General features: G+C 33.2%; 2 protein-coding genes across 3 annotated transcripts; one reads left to right on the top strand and one right to left on the bottom strand.

Moving 5' to 3' along the window:
- Positions 1–244: 244 nt before the first annotated feature.
- LOC115879364 (dehydrodolichyl diphosphate synthase complex subunit DHDDS) lies at positions 245–1,232 on the top strand. Its single transcript, XM_030896145.1, has 2 exons — positions 245–1,002; positions 1,131–1,232. The coding sequence occupies exons 1-2, from the start codon at positions 376–378 to the stop codon at positions 1,146–1,148; spliced, it is 645 nt and encodes a 214-aa protein (XP_030752005.1). The 5' UTR covers positions 245–375; the 3' UTR covers positions 1,149–1,232.
- A 98-nt stretch (positions 1,233–1,330) lies between these two features.
- On the bottom strand, positions 1,331–23,053 carry LOC115879362 (V-type proton ATPase subunit H). 2 transcript variants are annotated; one of them, XM_030896143.1, is made up of 10 exons: positions 22,796–23,053; positions 22,136–22,217; positions 21,888–22,077; positions 21,614–21,832; positions 20,562–20,672; positions 13,250–13,384; positions 5,852–6,076; positions 5,655–5,789; positions 5,403–5,602; positions 1,331–1,905 (listed from the first exon to the last, which is right to left on the bottom strand). In XM_030896143.1, exons 1-10 carry the CDS (start codon positions 22,857–22,859, stop codon positions 1,704–1,706), a joined length of 1,563 nt encoding a protein of 520 aa, XP_030752003.1. In that variant the 5' UTR covers positions 22,860–23,053; the 3' UTR covers positions 1,331–1,703. The 2 variants fall into 2 exon arrangements, with proteins under 2 accessions (XP_030752003.1, XP_030752004.1); XM_030896144.1 differs by lacking the exon at positions 20,562–20,672.
- Between the last annotated feature and the right edge of the window lie 168 nt (positions 23,054–23,221).

Below are 23,221 nucleotides of genomic sequence, written 5' to 3' on the forward strand. Positions count from 1 at the left end.
ATTATATTTTTTGCAGTTTTAATTTCGTAATATTTTTAAAAATACATAAAATTTTATATTCACATTTAAACTGCCCGCCTTTTTTGTGGTAGACAATGCAGATACCTATTTTACCGATTACGTCTGTCATAATTCGATTAGTTCAGTTAGGGCTCAAGGGTGCGCTACAATCGATCCTCGTTAAACGTGTTGCCTACTTTTGACTATGGAAATGACTACTCTTTTATTTTATATTTCTCTATGCCTTATACCTTATCACAGTTATTTATATTTTAATTGTATTTTATGGTACACCGTTTAAGGGTGGTGAAGTAGAGTATTTTAATCATAGAATTAATGATTTTAATAATTTGAAGGTCCATATTAGTTTTCAAAATGCCTTGGATAGGAGAGAGTTCTCTAACAGTATTTCAAAAGTTTTGTTTAAATATATTAAAATGCGGTCCTATGCCACGACACATAGCCTTTATAATGGATGGAAACCGTAGATATGCGAAGAAGAAACATGTTGAACAATCAAAGGGGCATTCAAAAGGTTTCGATAAGTTGGCAGATTGTCTGAGATGGTGTTTAGAACTTGGTATTAAAGAAGCAACCGTTTATGCATTTAGTATTGAAAACTTTAAAAGAAGTAAACAGGAAGTTGATACTCTCATGGAACTAGCTAGAGACAAATTTGAAAAGCTATTTGAAGAAGAGGAAGAGATAATGAAAAATGGAATTTGTATAAGAGTGATAGGTAATTTATCATTATTACCTACCGATATTCGAAAATTAATAGCTAAAGCCATGATTTTAACACAAAATAATCAAAATGCAATATTAAATGTTGCTTTTGCTTATACCTCAAGAGATGAAATTACACATAGTGTCAAAACAATTGTTAAAGCCATAAATGATGAAAAAATTCAAAGGGATGATATCAGTGAAGATCTTATTTCGCAATGTTTATTTACGAGTTTAAGTCCTAACCCAGACCTATTGATTAGAACATCCGGAGAAGTAAGATTAAGTGATTTTTTATTGTGGCAAGTTTCAAATACACAAATTTATTTTACTGAGGTTTTGTGGCCTGAATTTTCTATTTGGCATTTGTTTGCTTGTATTTTTAAATATCAAAGAAATTTTAGTGGCAATATATATGGTAAACAGAGTTGGATAAAAAACAATGGTAATCCAAGGGTTGATTCGTTCTTTAATGAACTTCAAAACTTAAGAATGAGACAGTTGGAGATTTATGCTCAAGGTTAATATAGATATTGTACCTAATAGTTAAAAAACATTCCAAAGAAGTTATATGTGCTTATAAATAAATATTTATATTTATTACCGAATTTTTATTAATTTATGCTACAATAAAATAAGTAAAAACCAAAAAGACTAACAACTAATATATATTTATATTTTCTTTCTAAAATGATAACAATTTTATATTTTTTAGTTATACAAATAAAACAAAATTAATATATCTACAATTCCTGCCAAAAAGTTCCATACAAAGGAATGTAAGTTACGTATGAAAGTAACCATAACATGAATTATTTTAAGAGACGAAATTTAAGCATCAGTTACTTCATACATATACACTATGCCAACCAAGTAACTGTTGAATCATTAGACATGGTGTTTTTTAAATACCTAAAGATATAAATGGAAATACTGCTTAGCATTATTATTTAAAAAAGAACAAATCTGGCAAGAAATTACGCTTTGCCCGCTACAGGAGCGGCACCTTTTGTTACTGCCTTGTCAGCCCCTGCTTCTTGTTCCAACTGACGGCCAAGATACTCCCAATTATGAACCATCAATTTCTGAACTGCCAACAGCGCTTCGTAACGTACGTTAGGATCTTCATGAGCAAGTAGTTGCATCACCAATTGTTTACCACCCAACTGTTCTATAACACTAGAAAAAATGCATATTCATTATTAAAGTTGCAAAAATTTGACAGTAAGAGAATTTGTGAGAGTAAGAAAAGTGTGTGACAGTAAGAAAAGTGCCACCAACTTTTCTTAACCCTCAACTGGCGTGGTGAATTTTTGTAACGTTTATGGCGTGGTGGGGTCCCCAATTTTTTTTTCAGTTTAAGATACATGATGAAGAGATTTTATAAAAAGCTTGTTATTTTAACACTGTTTACAATATATTCAAACTTGTGAATAAACAATTTCATTAATTTTCAACCAATTAATAAGAACGGACACAAAAATAAAGAAAAACGCATTTTTTAGGAATTTTTGATAACAAAAATATAACTTGGCTAAGAAACCCATAGAAATTAAAAACATATATATTTTATGATTTTACCGTATTATTAAAAGTACAAATAACTGAAATGTGAAGCTAAAGTAATAAACATAAATTATTTTCAACAAAACTGCAAACCTTCAATGTACATAACTTTTTCAAATACAGTTTATGCTAATATAGGATCTGCATTTGCCGCACATGGATCGTGCACATTTGATTCATGAGATTTTTGTTAAAAAATTTTATTTGATTTATAACGTTATAACTTATTATAACTCAAGAAAGGGGAACACACAATAGATCTGTAAGGTCGCGGTAATTAAGTTCCCTCCTAAATATTCTATACTCTACATTATAAGCCCGTAGTTACATTGGATGCGTGTCCATGTGTTTTTTGGTCGTACGTGCTCGGACGTGCACGCAGCAAAAAACAAACAAATGGTTTCTACGCAGGCGGTTACATTGCATCGGAGTTTGCGCGTCCGTGCACGTACGTCAATTTCCGTTGGTCGGATGAAAATAAACTGGTTTGTTTTTTTTAATACGTGCACGTCCGAGCGTTCGAATTTTTATATCTCTGCGCCCAATACATTCCCAAAAAATTTGAATATTTTTGAATACCAGGTTTATTTTTATTTAGGATATATTAATGTTGCTGGAAACACCCTAGAAAATATTCAAAAAAATTGAAGGGTTTGCTGTTTTAATTCACCAAATATTTTACATATTCATTTTCTTCCCCTTTTCTTGCATATAAATCAATTATCCAACATTTTCTTCTGTTTATAACTAGTTATTTTAACATTAAATCCTCAGACAGCATCAAAGTAGTGGCGTCCGACAAACTCGACACTATGCTCGACACACTGAACTCTATGAACGCGCATCTAATGTAACCATTAAAATAAAATAGTCGTGCGAGCAAATTCCGTCAGAGTTCGCACGTTTAAAAAAACGCACGGACCCGCGTCCAATGTAACCGCGGGCTAATGATATGCGAAACAACAGCTGAAGAGGAGTGAGAAGTGAGAAGTCTTTGCTCTAGCAGACGTTATTTTGACATTTACGTTTGTTTAATTTAGAGTTATGGCTCCACAAATTAGCATTGATTGAGATTTGAAGTCCGACAATCTGTAAACCCGATTTTCTACATCATCTAGTTTTTTAATTCTGTATTTTCGGTTAAGTAATTTGATACCTAGTTTTAGTTAAATTATACTAGTATACAAAAGAATAAGGAAGATCTTGAAAGGGCAATTCTGGATTCCCTCCCGGATTATTTAAAAAAAGTTAATCAGAAGACCGTGTTTATTTTTTTCTAAATCTTAAGTAAGGAAATTTAAATCTTAAATTAAAAAAACTGATTTAATGAATAATCATAACTGATTGAAATATTTAAGAGAAAAGTATATTTTAAGTTAACATTTATTTATATACCGCGTCGGCATTTCTGGCCTTGGGTGCCGATTTCCGATTGTGCGAAAAGAAAGTCAATACGCTCAGTACAATAAGATGTACTGAATAATGAAAGAAGAGCAAGTATTTTCCCAAGCGCATGAAATCTAGTGCCGGATTAATGCCCACTTGCACCGTTTGTATAAAATTTGTTTAAAGGCTAAACAGTGATTAACTATATAATATTTCATTACAGTTACTCACTGTTTAGCCTTTAAACAAAGTTTATACACACGGTGCAAGTGGGCATAACTGGTTATGTAATGAATACTTTGCATTTTTATCTCTCCGACTTACTAGATCGCCATTGCGATTCACTCCTAGACATGTAAACACCGACCCAAGACTTCGCTTGTCATTAAGGTATTTTATAAAATATAAATATACCAATTGACATCATAACGGCATGAGGCTAGTAAGAGCATAAACGATTATTATAATACTTTAACCGTCAAAGTTGTTAAAAAAAGCCTCCCTCCCCATATGGTTGCTTATTCTTGATTCTCGCTTTCAAACTCTTCATTAATTGTGGGTTCATACTTCGAGTATAGTCCTAACCTTACCCTTAACATTAACCCTAAGAAATTTATCTAAAGAACTTCAGAAAAAGCCTTTATATTTCTCCTACTTAAGACTATTCTAGCGCTCATAAGAAACATAATATGTTTGGAACTAATCTAACTTTGCAAATCCTTTTAGAATTTCGAATACTAGAGAGACTACTCGTAATTTATACAAATTAGTACATTAATAACATTTACTTGTTTATGAATAAACATTAATAATGTCTAGACCAAAATATAAATAATTAACATTTACGAGCCGTCAAATCAACATGTCAAATATTATTTCAAATGTTCTTAAAACCCCGAATTTTGAGCGTGGGCAAATTAATTTTGTATTAGCATTAGCTCTAAGAGTAATATAAAATATCCCATATTTTTAGAACCCGTTAGGACTTAGGACTAAGGCTAATGTTTAGATTCATGTGTTCCATGAACGCTAGCGTTTGTTAACCTGATTCATATTCTTGAGGTTGGTGCTAATGTTAGTGTTAGTTAGGGCTGAGACCGGAAGCATGAACCCCATATATTTATAAAGTAACCATATTATCTCCAAACTACATTCTGTGAAGCCAAGCCGGTGAAATGGGTATATAAATCCTCTGAAGGAATTTGCATAAGTCGCTCAGTTAGGCCTGCTCAAGCGTAGTGCGCAAGCCTGGATTTTGAGTTATCGATCGGATAACTAGACCAATAAGAGACTATACGCTAGCACCAGCTGTTCATTCGTACGGCTTCGTCCAACTTCGTACGTTTGCGCTCCCGTTCGACAATTGGCTAATCCTCTGAGTAAGGGCTCATTGATATTCGGAATTTTGGAGCTGCGCTATTGCGCCAGTGTCTGCCTAACAAACGAACTTATGTGAAATATACATGCACCGGTTATCTAGTTGTCTCTAACTCGGCTTCAACTCCAACAGATTGCAGGGATACGCGATAATCTGTTTTATATATTGAACCCACTATAAATAACTTTAAATTAATTCATCATACTTCACATTTTTAAAGCTTACAGTGTTCATATGGACAAGCATTCTCGAGAAAGTATCCTTCCTATACTAAGACAAATAAATATAAAAATTGACAATTGTTTTTTTTTAATTAATTATTAAGGTTTTTATTTTATAGACTTACTGTTTACCACGAGGATAGTGTCTGACATATTCTCCAATATCAAAACTAGCTACGCTAAGTACCAGTGGATCTTTGCTTGTTTCCAAAAGGTGAATGAGAATGCGCAAAAGTTCGTAGTTCTTTTCGTTGAGGCGCTGAGCATTCTCGCGCCAAAATTTGCTTTTATGTACAGGAGACCATTCTAAACGTCCTGATTTTACCTAGATTAAGCCAAAGTAGAATATGAACTTAAATAAAACAATTTAATAATACCTCAGTTGCATATTCATCAAATGAACTAAGGTCTTGAACAGACGAGTGTAATTTCTCTGACAGAAATTCTACGTCGGCAGTGATATCTTCATCGTCAAACTTTCTTTGCTCCAAAATTTGTAGTTGTTTAAGAACCTATTTCAAAATACGGAAATTAGCATTATTACCCGGATATTCCGTTTAGTTTTATTGCATACCTTACTCTGGACCATGGCAATACAATGCTCCTTGGCTACCTGTTGATCTTCCGGTTTCTCAATCAAATTTCTAAAAACACCTAGAATAATTCTAGTAACTTTTTCTTTTACGGAATCACTCAAGATATCAGCCAAAATGGGAATAACATTAAATTTGTTCATTTTTTCTGCTAGCAGGGGATTGAATGTCAGAACCCATAAGCAGAATATAAGCTGGTATTGGACCTAAATACATAAAAAAAATGTTTATGTTGTAGTAGCTATCTAATGTGAACAATTACATCTTCTACGTAATATAATTGCAGGAGAGCTATTTCAAAATGAAAATTCTCTATTCAACAAACACTTCGCAGACTCGCACAAACCCTATCCCAGTACTAAAAATTAAGTAAGCATTTTGAATGATACTAGTTAACGATAATATTGCAACTCGGCAACACTTGGTTTGTTAGATATAGGGAAATCAATAAAAGTTGGCTCGCACGTCATCAAAGTGTTTGACGAATGCACGTCACAATGTTGCCACAGCTACTTTTTTTACTTTGACTTTTGACAAGTGTCAAATAAAATTTGTAATTTTCTCACCGATTTTTTATTTCAATTTTAGGCGCAATACATATACAATTTTTTTGTATATAATCTACAATTATTATTACACAAACAAATTCTAATTAAATGAAGTTATTATCAAGTTTTCTGAATGAAAGCTGAAAAATGTAAAGTTCTAAATGGTTAACATTAGCCTTCACTTCTTATGAGATATCTATGTATTTTCATGGCATAAAAGCCGCAAAACAAGCAACAGTGTCAATTTTTACCTCCCTAACGCTATTTAACAGTAAAAGTAGCTCGGCATGATCTATCTCCTGTTAAAAATAATTGAATAGAGACGAGACAAGTTGCTGATTCCGACTATTTCGTTAATTTTGACATTTATTGCAATCATAGATAAATGCAACAAGTTTAGATTGGAAAGCCCGTAAAAATTTTAGGTCGCGAAATTATTTTGGGTCGCGACCGTTATACGCGATCTGGCGCTGCTATAGCGGTCGCTAAGAACAACGGCAAACAAAAACTGAAATAATTTTCTCTTGTCAAAGTCAGAATCTTCAAAAATCATAATCTTTCAAAATCCAAACCGCTCTCATTAAAGAAATTCCGAAAAGTGTTTATAGCGTCCATTTTCAAAGTAATAATTGCTATCTTGTTAGTTTAATTCAAGTTTTATTTACTCCAACCGGTGATAATTGTGAAAAAGTGGCATTAAAAACTTAAAAAGCTGTGCTGTGAACTGTGAACTGCACAGACCATCGTGGATCATGGCATAACGTCGGTTTCCAATGTTTCATAGGTATTTCATACATGCGTCCTTATATAAAATAAAGTTTCTTGTATGCAACACACTGTCTTTTATTTATAAAATTAAATGAAAATAATAATAAATTTGAATAAACAATATTTGGCGATATAATTCCGGAAAAAGCCGAACCGCTCCGAAATTTTCAAAAGTTTTGGGTCGCGACCGTTGCAAGAATAGCGCCAAATAGTGTTTACATTGTCCTTATGGCCACTTTCCAATCTAAACTTGTTTCATTTATCTATGATTGCAATGAACTGTCAGATTAGAAAAAAAAAATAAAATCAAAAATGACAAAAGATTTGCAAAGAAAAATTCTATTTGCTCAATCGGCAACATTTGCCATGATTATCAGTAAGCATTTTTTATCGACCAATTCGTTTACTTGATGCGACAGCGTGCCGTTTTTTAACCAGGATATAAGATTATAAGAAAAAGGGACAAAAACAATACCCAGAACAACAGAAATGAAAGTATTATAATACTCGGAGGCACACTAAGAGATAGAATGCCAAACCACGACATCAGAGAGGAACTGGGAAAACAAGACATAGTGAGGCTAGTGAGGTAGGATACATACATACATACATACCGCCATTACTCGCTGACGAGTATTTGACACGCCTCAGAAGATGGTCACGCAGCGCGTTTTCTTTCATGAGCTTTTCTGTGACTGAAAAGCCCGATACGTGATGTTATCTGTCTACCGCACTCCAGACATTCAAAAATATCATTGCTTTGTTGCCTCTTTACTTTTTGGTTGTCGCTCTTAACTGACTTTACAATTCTTCTCCATTCCGTTCTATTGTGAGCTGCCTCTTCCCACTCATTCTGCTTGTTAATTTCCTTTAAGTTTTCGTGGAAAATATCCTTGAACCTTTTGAGTTGTCCACCCGGCCTCCTCTTACCGTCTACAAGCTCACCGTAAAGCAGAGATTTTGGTATGCGGTTTTCTTGCATTTTGCATACTTGACCAGCCCATCTTAAGCGGGACTTTGTAATCATGACTTCAATACTTTCGCAGTTAGCTTTTTCAAGGACCGATACGTTTGAGACGTGATGGAACCATTTTATTCTTAAGAGTTGTCTAAGATGTCTCTGCTGCAACTTGTTTAATGCGTTCATGTGTCGGCGGTACGGCACCCAGGTTTCGCTTCCATATAACATGGTGGGAATTATTATCGCTCGGTACACCGCAAGTTTCGTTTTTGTGCTCAAGTCATGATTGTAGAAAACCCTGTCTTTTAATTTCCAGAATGCTCTTGAGGCGCTGCTAATCCTGTGCTGAATTTCAGAATCGATATTGGCCTTTTCCGAAATCAAACTGCCGAGGTAATTAAATTCCGCTACATATTCCAACAGTTCATCTCCGATTTTTATAGCATTGTTGTGATCTTCCGGGGGAGTGCACATGATTTTAGTTTTATTGATGTTCAGCTTAAGTCCCAAGGCCTCGTATGCCCATGTATATGTGTTCAACATTTCTTGCAAAGTTCTGTGATGAATTTTGTACGTGTTTTTGCCCTGAGTCTTTTTATGTTGAACAGACCGCCGTCGTATCTGTATCTAATGCCCAAACCTCTCTCCTGCAGTTTGCTGTCCACTATAATGGAGAGCGCTGCCATGAATATATTGAATAGGAGAGGCGCTAAGACACATCCCTGCCTAATGCCTATGTTTGTTAGGAAGGGATCGCTCAGTGATCCATGATATGACACTCTTGATTTGTTGTTGTTATGGAGGCTTTTACACACTGTAAGAAATTTGATGGGTACTCGAACTTTTCATAATTGCCCAAAGTGCATCTCTGTTCACAGAGTCGAAGGCTTTGTTAGATCGATGAATGCAACGTAAAGTTTAGACTGCTGCTCTTTTACTTTTCCTGTAGTTGCCGGATGGAGAATATGGAATCGACGGTACTGCGGTTGGTGCGAAACCCGTTTGCGATTCTGGGAGGATTTTTTCTATATGTGGGTGCAGGCGGTTTGACATAATTTTTGCAAGAATTTTTCCTCCGATAGCCAGTAGTGAAATTCCTCGGTAGTTTCCGCAGTCTGATGCACTTCCTTTGTTCTTAAATATATTCACTATATTCGCGTTGCAAAAGTCCTGAGGTACCTCTCCGCTTTCTCATATGACATCAAAGAGAGTCTTAAGATGACCAATAAGTTTTTTACTTTTTGTGAGGTAGGAAAGATTAAGAAGGCGTCATTGGGAAGAACATGTTGAAAGAATGGACCACGATAGAATAGCAAAATGGGCGCGAATGCGAATACCCAACTCAGAGACCAACTGGCAAGCTAGCAAAAAGATGGTACGAAAGTTGGACATCTGGATCCAGAGAGAGGCTGTTTTAACATAGCTGGTTTTACACAGGGATAACCCTATTGCAAGAAGAGGAAGAAGAAAAAATTATTAGAAATTTAACTTGGTACTATTACAGTGTAATACTTTCGAGCTCATTGATGTCATACACGCTAACTTTTATTGATTTATCTATAGTCTACGTAAGTGAATATAGAAATTGCAAAAAATACCGTATATTGGCGTATATCTTGATACCGAGATAAAAACCTTATTGCGATTATGCGAAGTAGAAAATATTTAAGATAACTCTTTTCAGAGACCCCAAACAAGTACCGTATGATCGAAAAAAGATGGCGTCCAGTTGGCTTGGAAATGAACATCGAGCGATCTTCATCTCATACTCTCATAGCCATCGTTAACGGCGTTTTTTTCGAACATATTGTATTACTTAAAATGTAAAACAGTATATACAGGGTGTTTCAAAAAGCATGTACTATCTATCGTGGGGAGATTCCTTAGGTAAAAATAAGATTTACTTTTCGTATCAACTTAGGTTCGATTCTGCTTTGTTTCGTAGCTACAGGAGTCTTTTTTGTTTTCGTCGCTCTGTCGCGCTGTAGAAAATGATAGATTCCCAAAAATTAATAGATTTAGTATTTGTAAGAGAGATTTTATGGTAAATTTAAGAGAGATTTTATTGGTAAGAGAGATTTTATAATAAATTTTCACAAGTACCTCGCTATTCCTCGCCGCTCTACTATGTTTTAGCACCTCGAGGCTTGCTCGGCGCGGTATCGCGCTGCTTGCTCGCCGCTATCCTCGTCGCTCCACTATGTTCATAGTCTAAGCCACGTAAACCCAGCCAAAAAGAACGCGACTTGACAGAGGCGAAATAATTCTAGCTTGGAAAATTCGAACTGCCTACCTATTAGCAGCGATGATTTAAGATCATGTGACGCCGGTGAAGCGATGGCCGACGACGGGGTACGTCTTCTCGATCACAGGGTTGAGGCGAGATATTTGGCGCTTGGGTGTGTTTTCATAGGTAGTTCAAATCATTTGACTATTGACGGAAGAATGAAGAGGAGTTGAATTTTAGTGTTTGGTTAGCTATTTATAACGTTATTCTCCCTATACATGAAACTCCCTTTCTCGAAAAAAAGACGAAATGAAACTGAAAAAAGACAAATATTAAGGAGTCAACAACTTCCGCAATATTTAACGATTAGAGGCAAGATAGGAACTAAGGGATAGGGATTTAAGAACTTTTCAAATATCTTGGTACTAAACCTAATAGGTTTGGTACCATTAAAAAAAGGATAACGCGTCGCAGAATAATACGTCATAGGTGAGAAAAAATATTCGTATTTAAACAAAATTATTAACCTCATGTAGCCTCGCCTTCCTATGTACTCAGGAGCCGCCACTGAAAAGCACTTGAAAGAAAATTAAAATAAATAAAAAAAAATGAAGACTTTAACCCCCTGTACCTATGAAAAGAGCAGAATCGGATCTAAGTTGATATAAAAAAATATGTCATATTTTTATGTGGGGGATCTCCCAACGAGCGATGGCACATGTTTTTCGAATGACCCTGTAGAATACAATAAAACTTTCTCAGAGGTACGTCGTAAGCACAAAATGGACACAAACGAGATATTACTAATTCTTGTTCACTTCATATTAATTCACAACGGTTCTTTAAAGTGTTCAAGCAAGCGATACTACGTAGTTCTGAAAAGAATTCTGTACAACTCTCATTGGTCTATGATACACGATAGACGACACAACGAGTAAGCGAGGTTTATTTATTACTTCAAGTCAAACGGTAGGCAACTGTCACTAACGTCATATCGTCGGTGAAATGTGATAAACTGCTAACTCCATTATTCCTAATTTTACAGGAGAGTATTTTCATGCCTTAATATGATAAAGAGATAAGAATTTTATTTGCTGGGGAACAATAAAACTCAATATCTTCTTTTTATATTTCGTGTTACATCATTTTTTTCAGACACAATAGGGAGATAGCAGATATTCGTCTTGCAGAAATAAGAAATAAAAATATACTTCTGGAGATAGCAACCTTTATTGTTTGAAATTTTGAAAATGGAATTGAATATTACCCAAACAGATTTAGAATTAATCAATTAAATTTAAAAAATATGATATTCATAACCATATATTTATAATATCGTCGGTCTAGAAGCGAAACATACAAGTCCAAAAACGAATAAATTTTTAATGCATTTTTAAAGCAGCAAAAAGTAGCAGCATTTTGGACTTAATGAATATGAAAATAATTTAAAAATTAAACTTATAATTCTTAGAAGATATGGTAGAATTCTTCAATGCTTATCCTAATTTTTATACAACGGTAGTAGACTGAGCTTGGAAAACAGTGCGTGATTTTATTAAATTTTTATTACTTTTCTCCTTATTTTTTTAATATTTATGAAAATTATATCATTTACGTGGAAAAACGTTGAAAAAAATAAAACTGATTAGGTATTATGGAAATTCTTGTACAAGTAAGTATTGGTTATTTAAACTATTTATAGCACGCCGATGAATTGCTCGTATATAGAGAATTTTGTTTTTCCCCTGACCCTTTACCGGATACACCGTATTTACAGAGCGGATCGACGCAGGGTCGGACTGGCCATATTATATAAATATAACTATTAGGGATTAGGTTAGGCCCTTTATAGTTCATTATTTATTCTTAACAATATTTGCTTTTGCATTGCATTATGGCATTTGCATTGCATTGGTTTACCTTGCATTAGGGTAGTTCTCTGAATTCTATACAGGCTGAGTCTTAGATAAGTGCAAATATTTTCAGGGTTGGTAAATCTCGATAAAAGAAACAATATTTTCTCTTTACCGTTTTTTCAAATAAATCCAAAACAACCGAGTTATTTCACTTTTAAAATTTTCAATTTTTTGCTGTAATTTTGAGAATCAGTGGATTTTCTTTCTTGTAAATTTAATCTACTACCTATGTTGCCATATTACAAACAAAGTATGTTCTTAAACTAAAAATTAAAAAAAATTCCAACATTTTTTTTTTTTTAAATTTCAAATTAAAAAAAAATCGCGCAAAAAACGTCATAATCGTGTTTCTTGGATAGAAATATACTACCCCTAAAAATATTTGCACTTATTTAAGACTCGCCCTGTATATAATTTGGAAAAATTGACCAAAACACAAGGCGAAAAAATATGCAAAAAAAAACCACACGGGCCCCTCTTTACATCGCCACCGGGCCCCTTTGGCCTAGTGCGACCCTGGATCGACGTACTGTACTAAAGAAACATACGAGTAAGAATCCGTGTTTGCTTTAGCCCGATCGTAACGGAAATTACGGAGATAGCAGCATTTCGGTGGCTATTTCAGATCTCTGGGAGTTAGATCTCCCAGATATTATTGAGTTAAAATAGCAAATTTTCTTTAATGGGAAAAAATGTATTTGCTTTCCCTACTTATAGAGAATTTTTTTCTCTTTCTAATGATATAAAAAACTTATTAACGTAAAAAATGGAGTTAGCAGGTTATCATATTTCACTGACGATATATTCTTTTGTCAAATATATATCTCTTAAACCCCATTCTTAGAACTACATTATGTCGCTGCCGAGACACCCTGATGAATCAACGAAAGACATTCAAATTTTTCGGTTCGACGTAGTTCTGAGTACACGGCTTTAGTTATCGTTTTGTAAAAACTAACCTGAAAATTAACTCGTCCAGAGAGGACCGACAAAAGGGTGGATATGCCATCCACAGAAACAAAAGCGAATCGGTACTCATCAATCCTAAGCATCATTTGTAAACAGCGGGCAACTGATTGGATATATTCATTATTCTACACGAGAAAAAAACAAACATCAGAAAAGAAATAAATATTACAAAAATGGACTTTTGCTACTACTGTTTTAGTAAAAAAAATATTGTGCAATTACTTCCCATCTTAATTTATAATACTGCATGGTACCCAATGTTATACTGAGGTTTAGTTAAAATACAAATTACCGTTAGAATGATATAATTATTGCCAACAAAATCTAAGAAATAAACTCAATTCATTCAATGTAGATTGTGATTGTGTAAAATTTAGTTGATCAAATTTAAATGGAGTAATAATAAAAGTCCATTTTCAATCAAGCTAATGTTATTTTCAAGCAATTTAATACGCTTTATAATATACTAAACAACTCACCTATATTTAATAATAAATATTTTAAAAGCTAATAGTTTCCTATTTTTCTTTTCATGCAATACCATATTTCATATAAAAAGTATATCTACTCTTTAGGTTGTAATTTCTTTAATATTACAACACATTCTGTCATGCGGCAAAAAATCATTTTTTTTTTAAATTATGTAGTTTTGATATTAAATGGCCACTACACTACTCGCGAAATGAGCCGAAGTAAGTCAAAGTCGGATAGTGAAAAAGGGTTTTTTGTGTTTCCTCGTCTAAATGAAAAGCAGAGAGGAGACGATAGACGAGGATATACTAAAGAGTCCTCCTCATTATTCGACCTGGACATACTTCGGGTCACTTCGCGAGTAGTGTAGAGCCTGTTTTAGACTTCTATATTAATATTTAATAGTAACATTATCAGTAAACGGAGAGAACATTTTAGTTGGATTAAAGTGTATAGTCTCTAAACATGTAAACTTTAGTTACCAAATACTAGAGATGAGCAAGAAATCGCAAACTGTGATTCAATCGCAGCGATTTTAAAATCGCAATCGCAATCTGCGATTGGCTCTCATAGGAAACTGCGATTGTGATTTCTTCTCTTTGCGAGTTTCAATGTAGGCAACCAGTATTACAATAGCTGCGATTTGCGACTTTGTTGCGATTTTGCTGCGATTGATTTTCTAAACTGGCACCGTGATTTCTATCTGCGAGTTGGAATTTTTAGGAGTTGCGATATTGTTGTGAATGTGTAATTTTGTGGTCTAGTGAAGCATTTTATACCAAACTGCGATTGAAATTTCTCTCTGATATTACTTATTTATAGATAAGGTATGATTTTCTAGGACCACGATCATAATATACCGGGTGTTTCACTCAAGGGTGGTTCACCCCTATACATTTTTTATTTTTTCTAGTAAAAAAACGAGATTTGGAATGTTAGTATCTGACATAAATTAGGATTGATTGACGCATTCAATTATCGTTTTTAGTCACTTCCTGTTTCACCGGAAATGACTATAACTTTTGATTCGACACTCTGAATGGAATGGCATTTCATATGGCTTTAAACTTTTGACATTTTCACTTTTCAAAATCGTATTTTTAATTTCAATCTAGAACGTCATGGCTGTGTTAAAAACACTAATTTTAATCAAGATGCCTTGGAAGAATAGATTTAATGGTCTATTGTTTGGGTAAGGTCGTCTTGTCCTGGCCAATTAAAAGATGCCCAAATCGTAATTTTAATCATATCTCAATTTTTTCGGAGCATTTTTTTAGGAATAATTTGATTTGGTAAATATTAAAATCGCAATCGCAGTTTCACTTGCGATTGGAGAATCTCAGTTTTGCTCATCTCTACCTACATTTATCTTAATTTGTTCAGCGGTCTTTCGCTGCACATTTCTGGGGTGTGATTCTAAATATTTTCGACGACTGAAAATATACATGAGAAAGACTGACAACTGTATTGAAATTGCTAAAATCTGCCCAACTAATCCAGGAAGATTTTGACAGAGGATAGTTTTTGCTGGCTACCTTTTTAAAGGCACCACATATGTACACACAAGCACACAACAATGTAGATTTTAAAGTAGAAATAATTTAGAATCGAGGCCCTTATTGATATCTGAAAAATTAAGCCCCATTTTAATAATCTAGGTCAATTTAAGTTTCTTAGTTCAGTTCAAGTTTCATTATTTTTATAAAATTTTTAAATATAATTACCTAGATTAGAGAAATGGCAAATAGCTTTCTTTAATATTAATACAACTATTAATGAAACTAACGAATAATAAGAAATTATATAACAGCAACTTTAACTAACATGCAGCACTAATTCTACACCTATTTTAATCATTGTATATTTGTCAGTTAGTATAGATTTTTTAAACAGTAGTACATGGCGGCACCTTTCATACGACGCGGAGGCTCCAAGAAGAACAAGTTTGTTGTAGGTATGGAGAATAGAAATAGGTTAGCAATAGGTAGGTAACTATAGTTGTAGGTTAACTTAAAGCACTTTCGAAAAATTTATAGACTTGTACAGGGTGTCCTTAAAAAATGTTACACATCAAAGTTGTGTTTTTTTGTAATGGAATACCATATGCATAGCATAATATTAATTTTCAGATTCTAGTAAAAAAATAAAGGTGAGTTTCATTAGAAAAGCATACAACTAAAATGTAAGGTTTTTAATATATTTAACATTTTCTAAAAATAAAGAATACATTTTAAATTTCAATAAAAGCTACCTAACTTGTAATTTATCCTATATAGCCTGATATAATGTAGATAAAATAACAATTATTGTACTTTAAAGCAAATTAAAACTTAACCCGAAAAGTGATATATGGCGAAACAAAATTAATATCGAAATATTGAACAGTGGTCGTTGTAAGTTTCTTGATTCTATCTAGTTTCCGACGCTTGGGGTTGTTGTTTTAAGAGTTTGATTTCGTTCGTAAAAAAGTAGGAAATCAACCATTTCAACCTATAATAACTACAATGGGTTTCAACAGGGTTATCGGGTTAACAAGGTTATATCTTTACAAGGTACAGTATGATAAAAAAAGAACGGAAAAGTTAGGCGTCCAGCTAGCTTGGAAATTACAATCAATGACATTCCCCATATCATTTTAAAATATATCAATTTTAATAAAGAAATTTTACATATAAAATCACAGCGATCTCCATTTCATAGCCATCGTTGACGACGTTATTTTTCAATCATTATTGTATATTCCTATAGGTATACACCAGCTGCGTACTTTAAATTTTGCTGACGACCAAGTAGTGCTTGCGCAGAATTGCAATCAACTTAGAACATGATGAAATAAAAGTCTATGTACAATATTAAAAGTGGGGTTTACAGATAAGCCTAAAACAATTAATATCTGGTAATCAATAGTGAAGCGGCCTTTGAAGTTCTGACACTCAGGTCAGAGAGATCTACAACTTTAAATATTTATAGCCAACCGTAACTAAACAGGGGGGGCATTGGGAAGAACGAAATCAAACTCTTAAAACATTGGTGAATGCAAAGCGCATATAAGTGATAAATTGTTGAATTTGAACTAATTTTACAGGCATGGTGAAGTAACCTCAGGTAATACAAACACCTTAATTTTTATCACATAATCAAGATCTACTAATTCATAAAAATGAAAATATTCAAGTCTTTGTCTGAAGAGTAGGCAACCTTAATAATATTTTGAAAATACATACATTTTCCATTGAATATCAGAATAATACACCAAGTGTGGTCCATTTAAAATAAAAGAGTACCTTGCTTTCAAAATGATAATGTTCAATATTAATTTTGTCCCATACTCTACAACTTTTCGGTTCAAGTATTAATTTGGTTGAAAATACCTACCTACAATGGTTATTTTAACTGTATATCAGGCTATAGAAGGTAACTTACAATTTATGTTGCCTTTATTGAAACTAAAAATTTGTTCTTTAATTTTAGAAAATGTTAGATATATCAATTTTATATATTCATTTTAGTAAGTCTTTCATAAAACTAAGAGAATATATTTTTTTCTAGAATCTGAAAATCGATTAATATATACTAAGGGCTAGCAAAGGTTAGTCTTGGGTCGAGATTTCCGTATGTAAGAAGAGTACAATGCGTTTATAATGTACTTAACAAAGAGACACTTACACTTTTAGTAAAAATAAGTGGAATTGAGTTGGTGTTCGACAGTGGTCGCGCTATTAGAACTCTGAATTCAAAAATCGATATCTCGAAATCCATTAGAAACAATCGATTGTAGTTTTTTTCAATAACTTTCTAAATATTTTTGCTATATTTTCTTCGCAGACAGTATGTGAAAATCTTTATAAATAAAAAGTTATATGATTGCTGAGAATTGCTATGCACTAAAAGTGGTGGATAAAGTGGTTCTTAAGTTATCGCGTGTTATGTGTTAAAAAATTGAGTTTTTAAATTATCGCTGATAAATACTACTGACGTTTTCTCGTTATAAAAAAATGGACACCATAACGCTATCCTTATAATTCCATTTTAGATGCTCAGAAACATATCTAATGATTTTATCTAGTTATCTTTTCGAAAAAAGTCTTTTAAAAATAAGCGGTTGGCTATCGTCATTTTACTTTACTTGATAGGGAGGGGCGTACCGGAGAAATGTGGCAACGCCGCAACAGTACACAGTCGCATAATGCGACTCGCATTTCTCTCACTCCTACTTAATAAGATCCCTATGCGATTTATTTCCACACATGTAAATACCGACCCAAAAGTAAGAGTTGCCAGCACGGTAGGATGTTTAATTAAAAAAATACAACTTTGATGCGTAACATTTTTGGGGACACCTTGTAGAACTCTATATATTTTTAAAAAATTCTCAAAATTAACCAACATATTTATGGCCCCAAAGTTTATTTCAATATAGACCACCGTTCTCCTTGAAGCTTTTGCGTCGTGTGAGAGACGCCACCCTGTAAAATACATTTTGACCGGTTTTGAGTGTGCGATAAAAAATTTTACGCCCGAATGGAAGGGTTGCATGCAAAAGTGTGCAGTAAGTGTAAGTAATCCATAAGTGTATAATATGCATTTGCAACACGAATAATTACGTATGTATGTAATGCCAAAGAATTTCTCGAATTTGACTCCGGCAATTTTTTTGGGAACATTCCCTCGTCACGAATGGGAACTTTATTACGAAACTAGTCGTATTTAAAATATTTTACCAATGACCACTATATAAAACAGATGATAATACCTGGTCCAACCGTACTTGTCAACACGGAAGCAAAACACACTAATAAAACACGTTCCTGGGCAACAATCACTAGACAACAAAGCTGTCGTTATACTCCTAGATCATATATACTTACGTGGATAAATCAACGCCATAAGTTTAGCATTAAAAAATATGCCACCAACATCACGATATGCAATTTTCAAACCTTCTTTGTTGCACTTATGAAACGTTCAATAGCTTTGTCTTTTCGATGACCTTACTTTGCGTATGCGCATTAAAAGTTGCACGTATTTCCAAAATGATCACAATTTTATACGGTTTAGAACGTACAAACTATACATTGTTATGGAAACCAACTTTTCATTGTCATCATATTGGGCCTGATGAATAAAGAGAAGCACACACACAATTGCTTTTTGTATAGAACTATCTTTGTTGGTTGTTTACAAATTGTATAAGTCTATTTCAAGAAATTTAAGGCTCTTCTTCCCACTGGCGCTAGCCTAGCATCTGTAAGGGTTTAGCTGTCACAAAATGCTACAAAAACCATGTGACCTTTCTTCACGAATCTTTTTTTATTTGTTTATATACATCTTAAGATGTGCTTATAATTATATTTCCTTCCCCAAACTCAACTCAAACTGTTTCAAATTTACCCCTAAAACGCCCTAAAAAGAGATGATTTTATAAATAATTTTTTTAGCATTAAATGTATTCAAATCGATTTTAAAACTAATTACGAGCATGTCCGGAAGCTTCCTTAATAAAGTGAAACAAAAATTATTTCAAAATATTAAAAAACATGGTCGCAATTTTGTGACGCCCGACCCTCTGCAAACCCAATTTTGATCATTTTTGTTGCCCGTAATGTGGTGCCCTCACGTGAATTTTCTTGCTGACGCTTTTGAAGGCGGGCAAAGGAAACCAGGTACGTATTCGAATTATTTGGATAAATTATTTTATAACGCTTGTCTCTTACACAATAATTTGAACGGCAAACAAAATTTGCGTTGCATCTATTGTGTGTGTATGGTCATTGATCATGATGCAATGTAACAAAACATAAAACAACAAATAATTAATAAGATGGTTTGACCACTGTGAAGTAATGGAAGGCATCTGTATCTTCTAGAATAAAAAACTTTTTTAAGTTTGCAAACCTAAATTTGTACGTTCCTAAGAATATTGATATTCCTACGGAGTGGCTAAATGTATTTTTTATATAATTTAATTTTTGTGACAGTAAACATTCAATTTATTGTTCAAATATATGCATTATACATATTAAATTTTTAAAATAAATGTTCAAATTTGGCGCGTGGTCCTCGACAAAGATAGATAGAGTAGAAGCACAGCGTGTGCAACAAAAAAGGAAGATAAATGAAAGTCGCTGATATTTTTGCGACAGTTTCCATAGTGATTTACTTATCCACGTAAGTATATAATATGATCTAGGGTTATACCGTATGATTGAATAAAAACGGCGTCAGCGACGGCTATGAAATGAAGATCGGTGTCATTTTATATGTAAAATTACCTATATGGGAAATGTCATCGATCGTCATTTCCAAGCCAACTGTATGCCATTTTTTTTCGATCATACGGTACTTTAATATTATATAAGACTTATCTATGCGTTATAATTCATTCCTTTGACATTTATTTAGTAAAATTTAAGCGTTTAACTTTAATGTGATCGTATTTAAAGTGTAGTGAGTAATTCGTGTTGCAAAAGCATATAAGCATATTCTGGACTACTACATTCGCCACTATTCATTTTTTGCGTAACTAAAAATAACAAAGACAGTGCCTAAATTAATATTAAAAAAAACATTCTGACGTTGAAAATATTTTAATAATATTATGTAGGCAATACTGTCTCTCAAGAAAGTTATCATAGTTAAATGTATACTAACTGTAGATCTATTTTAAGAAATAATATCTTCATTGGATGGTAATTAACTAAAAATTACATTACTAACTAATATAACGATCAAACCAATAATTTATTTTAACCATCAAATTTCAATTAAAAAACAAAATACGATCTACCATCCAATGAGATTTCAGCACTTATTAAATATTTATGTGTATACCGATATATCACTGCCTGATACCCCTTGTTCATCAAAACGATTTTCTGAATAATGCTCAGTACTTTCACCCCTACCAGGATCTGATACCAATGTCGTTGCTAAAGCGTCAAACTAGAACCAACCGTTGACAAAGTGAAACATGATTGCTTTAATTACTAGATTTGGCATTTCCTTGGAATAACACTATTATTTATGTTTTTTTTAAACAAAAATCAGCCAAATAAATGCCAAGTTTGTTTACAACATATAAATCGCTATTCATGGTGAATATGTCCTAAAGCACACGGATTTGCCTGCAACCTAAGACGGAGACCCGCGTTTAACAGAACAAAAACTGACTCCACATTATAATGATAGTTAATTGGAAAATCATTTGTTTTAAATCAATCGAAAAATGATGATGAACTCAGGTATAATACTGATTTTATAGTTAATATAATCTTTTAATACCAAATGTTAGTAAAGCAGAAGTAACTTATCACATAAATAAACTCTAATCAGCACTTAGTTTATTAATGTATCCATTGAAATAATACATCACAACAGCAAACATTACCCTCAACCATGAGGTATTTTACCTCTTGAGCGAGACTGGCAGCATCAGCCAGAGACATGCCAAACAAAATGGAGCTTGCTCCAGAAATAATATTGTAGCAACCTTTCAGTTCTTTTTTCGGCACAACTTTGACACATGGTATCTTGTTTTTATGCTCCTAAAGGATTGTGAGAGTATTTTTGGCATAACACCATTTATAAATATCCAAAATGTTAGGATATTACAAGACACAAGTGAAAGATGTTAACATAACATGCCATTAAAAATGAAATACTAAATGTTTATAAAACTATTCTATTAGGTAAAAATTAACAGCCTATTTTAACCACAGTTAGAAGCCCAAAACAAGCAGTAAGCAAAAATTCTAATTAAAAGCAAATATAAAATATATTTTATAAACTGTATAGCAAAATGTACTTAAACTTGAAATATGCTACATTTTACTATCAGAAACGTTATACCTCACCATGCAGTCAAATTAATCAAAATAAATTACCTGAGCTTTCAATTGATCTTTTAACCAAGTTAAATAAAAATGTAAATCAGACCTTTCCATTGGAGTCTGTGACCAGCACGCAATCTTGGCTATAATTCTCGAAGTCATATTTGTAATAAATCCATCTTGACGATTTAACAAATTCAAGAAAGGTCCCCAAACAGATTCCTTTTTTTTATTTGCATATTCATGAAATATTTCAACACGGCTGCGATCCTCCTAAATTATAAAATATTTGTAGTAATATAATTATTATTATTAAGCACTAAAAAACCTGTAGCATATCATCAATCAAAACAAGAATATACTGTAGAGTTTGATCTTTGGACACATGTCCTAATAAATTCAAAAATGTTTGAGCGCATTGGTTTCTATCCTTTTTCAATAAACTTTCCCTTTTCTGATGGTCATTTACATCAAATGCCACAATAAAATTATAATGTTCTTGAGATATCATCTGGGATCTAAAAATTGCATGAAAATATTGCTATTGTAAAAGGCATCATGCATAAGTATACTGACTGGTAATAGGACTGCCAGTTCACTTTTTGAGCTCGAATATCTGTAGCTTTTTGTTGTAAAACACTGGTAGCAGCTAACATATCTGAAATTGTGTTGTCCATGATAATAATAAATAATTATCTATAGCCTGCAGCCCCACAGAAAGCAAGTAAAACGATTTAGCATGTAAAGCACCATTTGCAACTAGAAACAAAATAACACGAACATATGCTGTGAGTGAGCCAACCAAAAGCGTGTAGCATTTCCTTCCAACTTCTTAATAATCTTTATACATATGTAAAAGAAGACTGTTAAAATGCTTTACATGCAAAATCGCTTTACTCGCTTTCTGTGGCCGTGGACATAGACTTTTTGGTATGACTTTTTCATCAAGAAAGTAAAAAATAAAAGACAATTTAAAAATTATATTTTTTTTTGGCAAAATCAACAGTCATGGACATGCTTCATGAGACATGCCTGAGGCACCGTCTAAACGAGCCTTAACAACTGCGGTCACGTGAATTCTCAGCTGACACACCTTTATTTAATGTTCTAATTATTAATATTTGTGAATTTCATGTAAATTACCTTAATAGAAATATAGTTTTCTAGTATATTAAAAAGTAATAAAACTATTAATTGTAGCAACAAAAAAAACAGCAAAATAAAACTACGTCTTACCTATCTTATCATCCTCTAAAATTTCTTTTATTTTAGGATCAGCTCCGGACAAATTAGAAGCCATGGTTAAAAACACTTGAATTTCTCAAAAAATATATGTAATATATACTTATTTACTGCCACAAAATGACAAAATATGTAACACCTCCAAACTCCAAACTCTTTAGTCCATAGACTTTAGAATTCAGTCTTGTGATTTTTCTTGTGAACCTTGTGACTTGTGGATGCTTTTTTGACATGAACAAGAAGTGACATATCTGCTCGTTAAAATTTAAAGGCTTATGGCTTAAGCTGCAAGGACTATCCGGCCTGTGGAGGGCTTTAAAATCCGGCCTATATAAGAAAACCATGATTTAAAAATTGATTGATGGGTAAAGGTGTGGATCCGGTGGCTGACCTTGAAGCCCATATTTGCTGCATTTGATC

The sequence above is a fragment of the Sitophilus oryzae genome, unplaced genomic scaffold, assembly GCF_002938485.1.
Source record: "Sitophilus oryzae breed Bouriz unplaced genomic scaffold, Soryzae_2.0 scaffold_1576_pilon_pilon, whole genome shotgun sequence".
Lineage (NCBI taxonomy): Eukaryota > Metazoa > Arthropoda > Insecta > Coleoptera > Curculionidae > Sitophilus > Sitophilus oryzae.

Bases quoted from the DNA above. Each gene is read 5' to 3' on its own strand.
- LOC115879364 (XM_030896145.1), top strand. From the start codon at position 376: ATGCCTTGGATAGGAGAGAGTTCTCTAACAGTATTTCAAAAGTTTTGT.
- LOC115879362 (XM_030896143.1), bottom strand. From the start codon at position 22,859: ATGGCTTCTAATTTGTCCGGAGCTGATCCTAAAATAAAAGAAATTTTA. The intron at 22,078-22,135 runs GTCAGTATACTT...TGCAATTTTTAG, and splicing joins AACTGGCAGTCCTATTACCA to ATCCCAGATGATATCTCAAG. The intron at 6,077-13,249 runs GTTAGTTTTTAC...TTATGTATTTAG, and splicing joins CTGGACGAGTTAATTTTCAG to GTCCAATACCAGCTTATATT.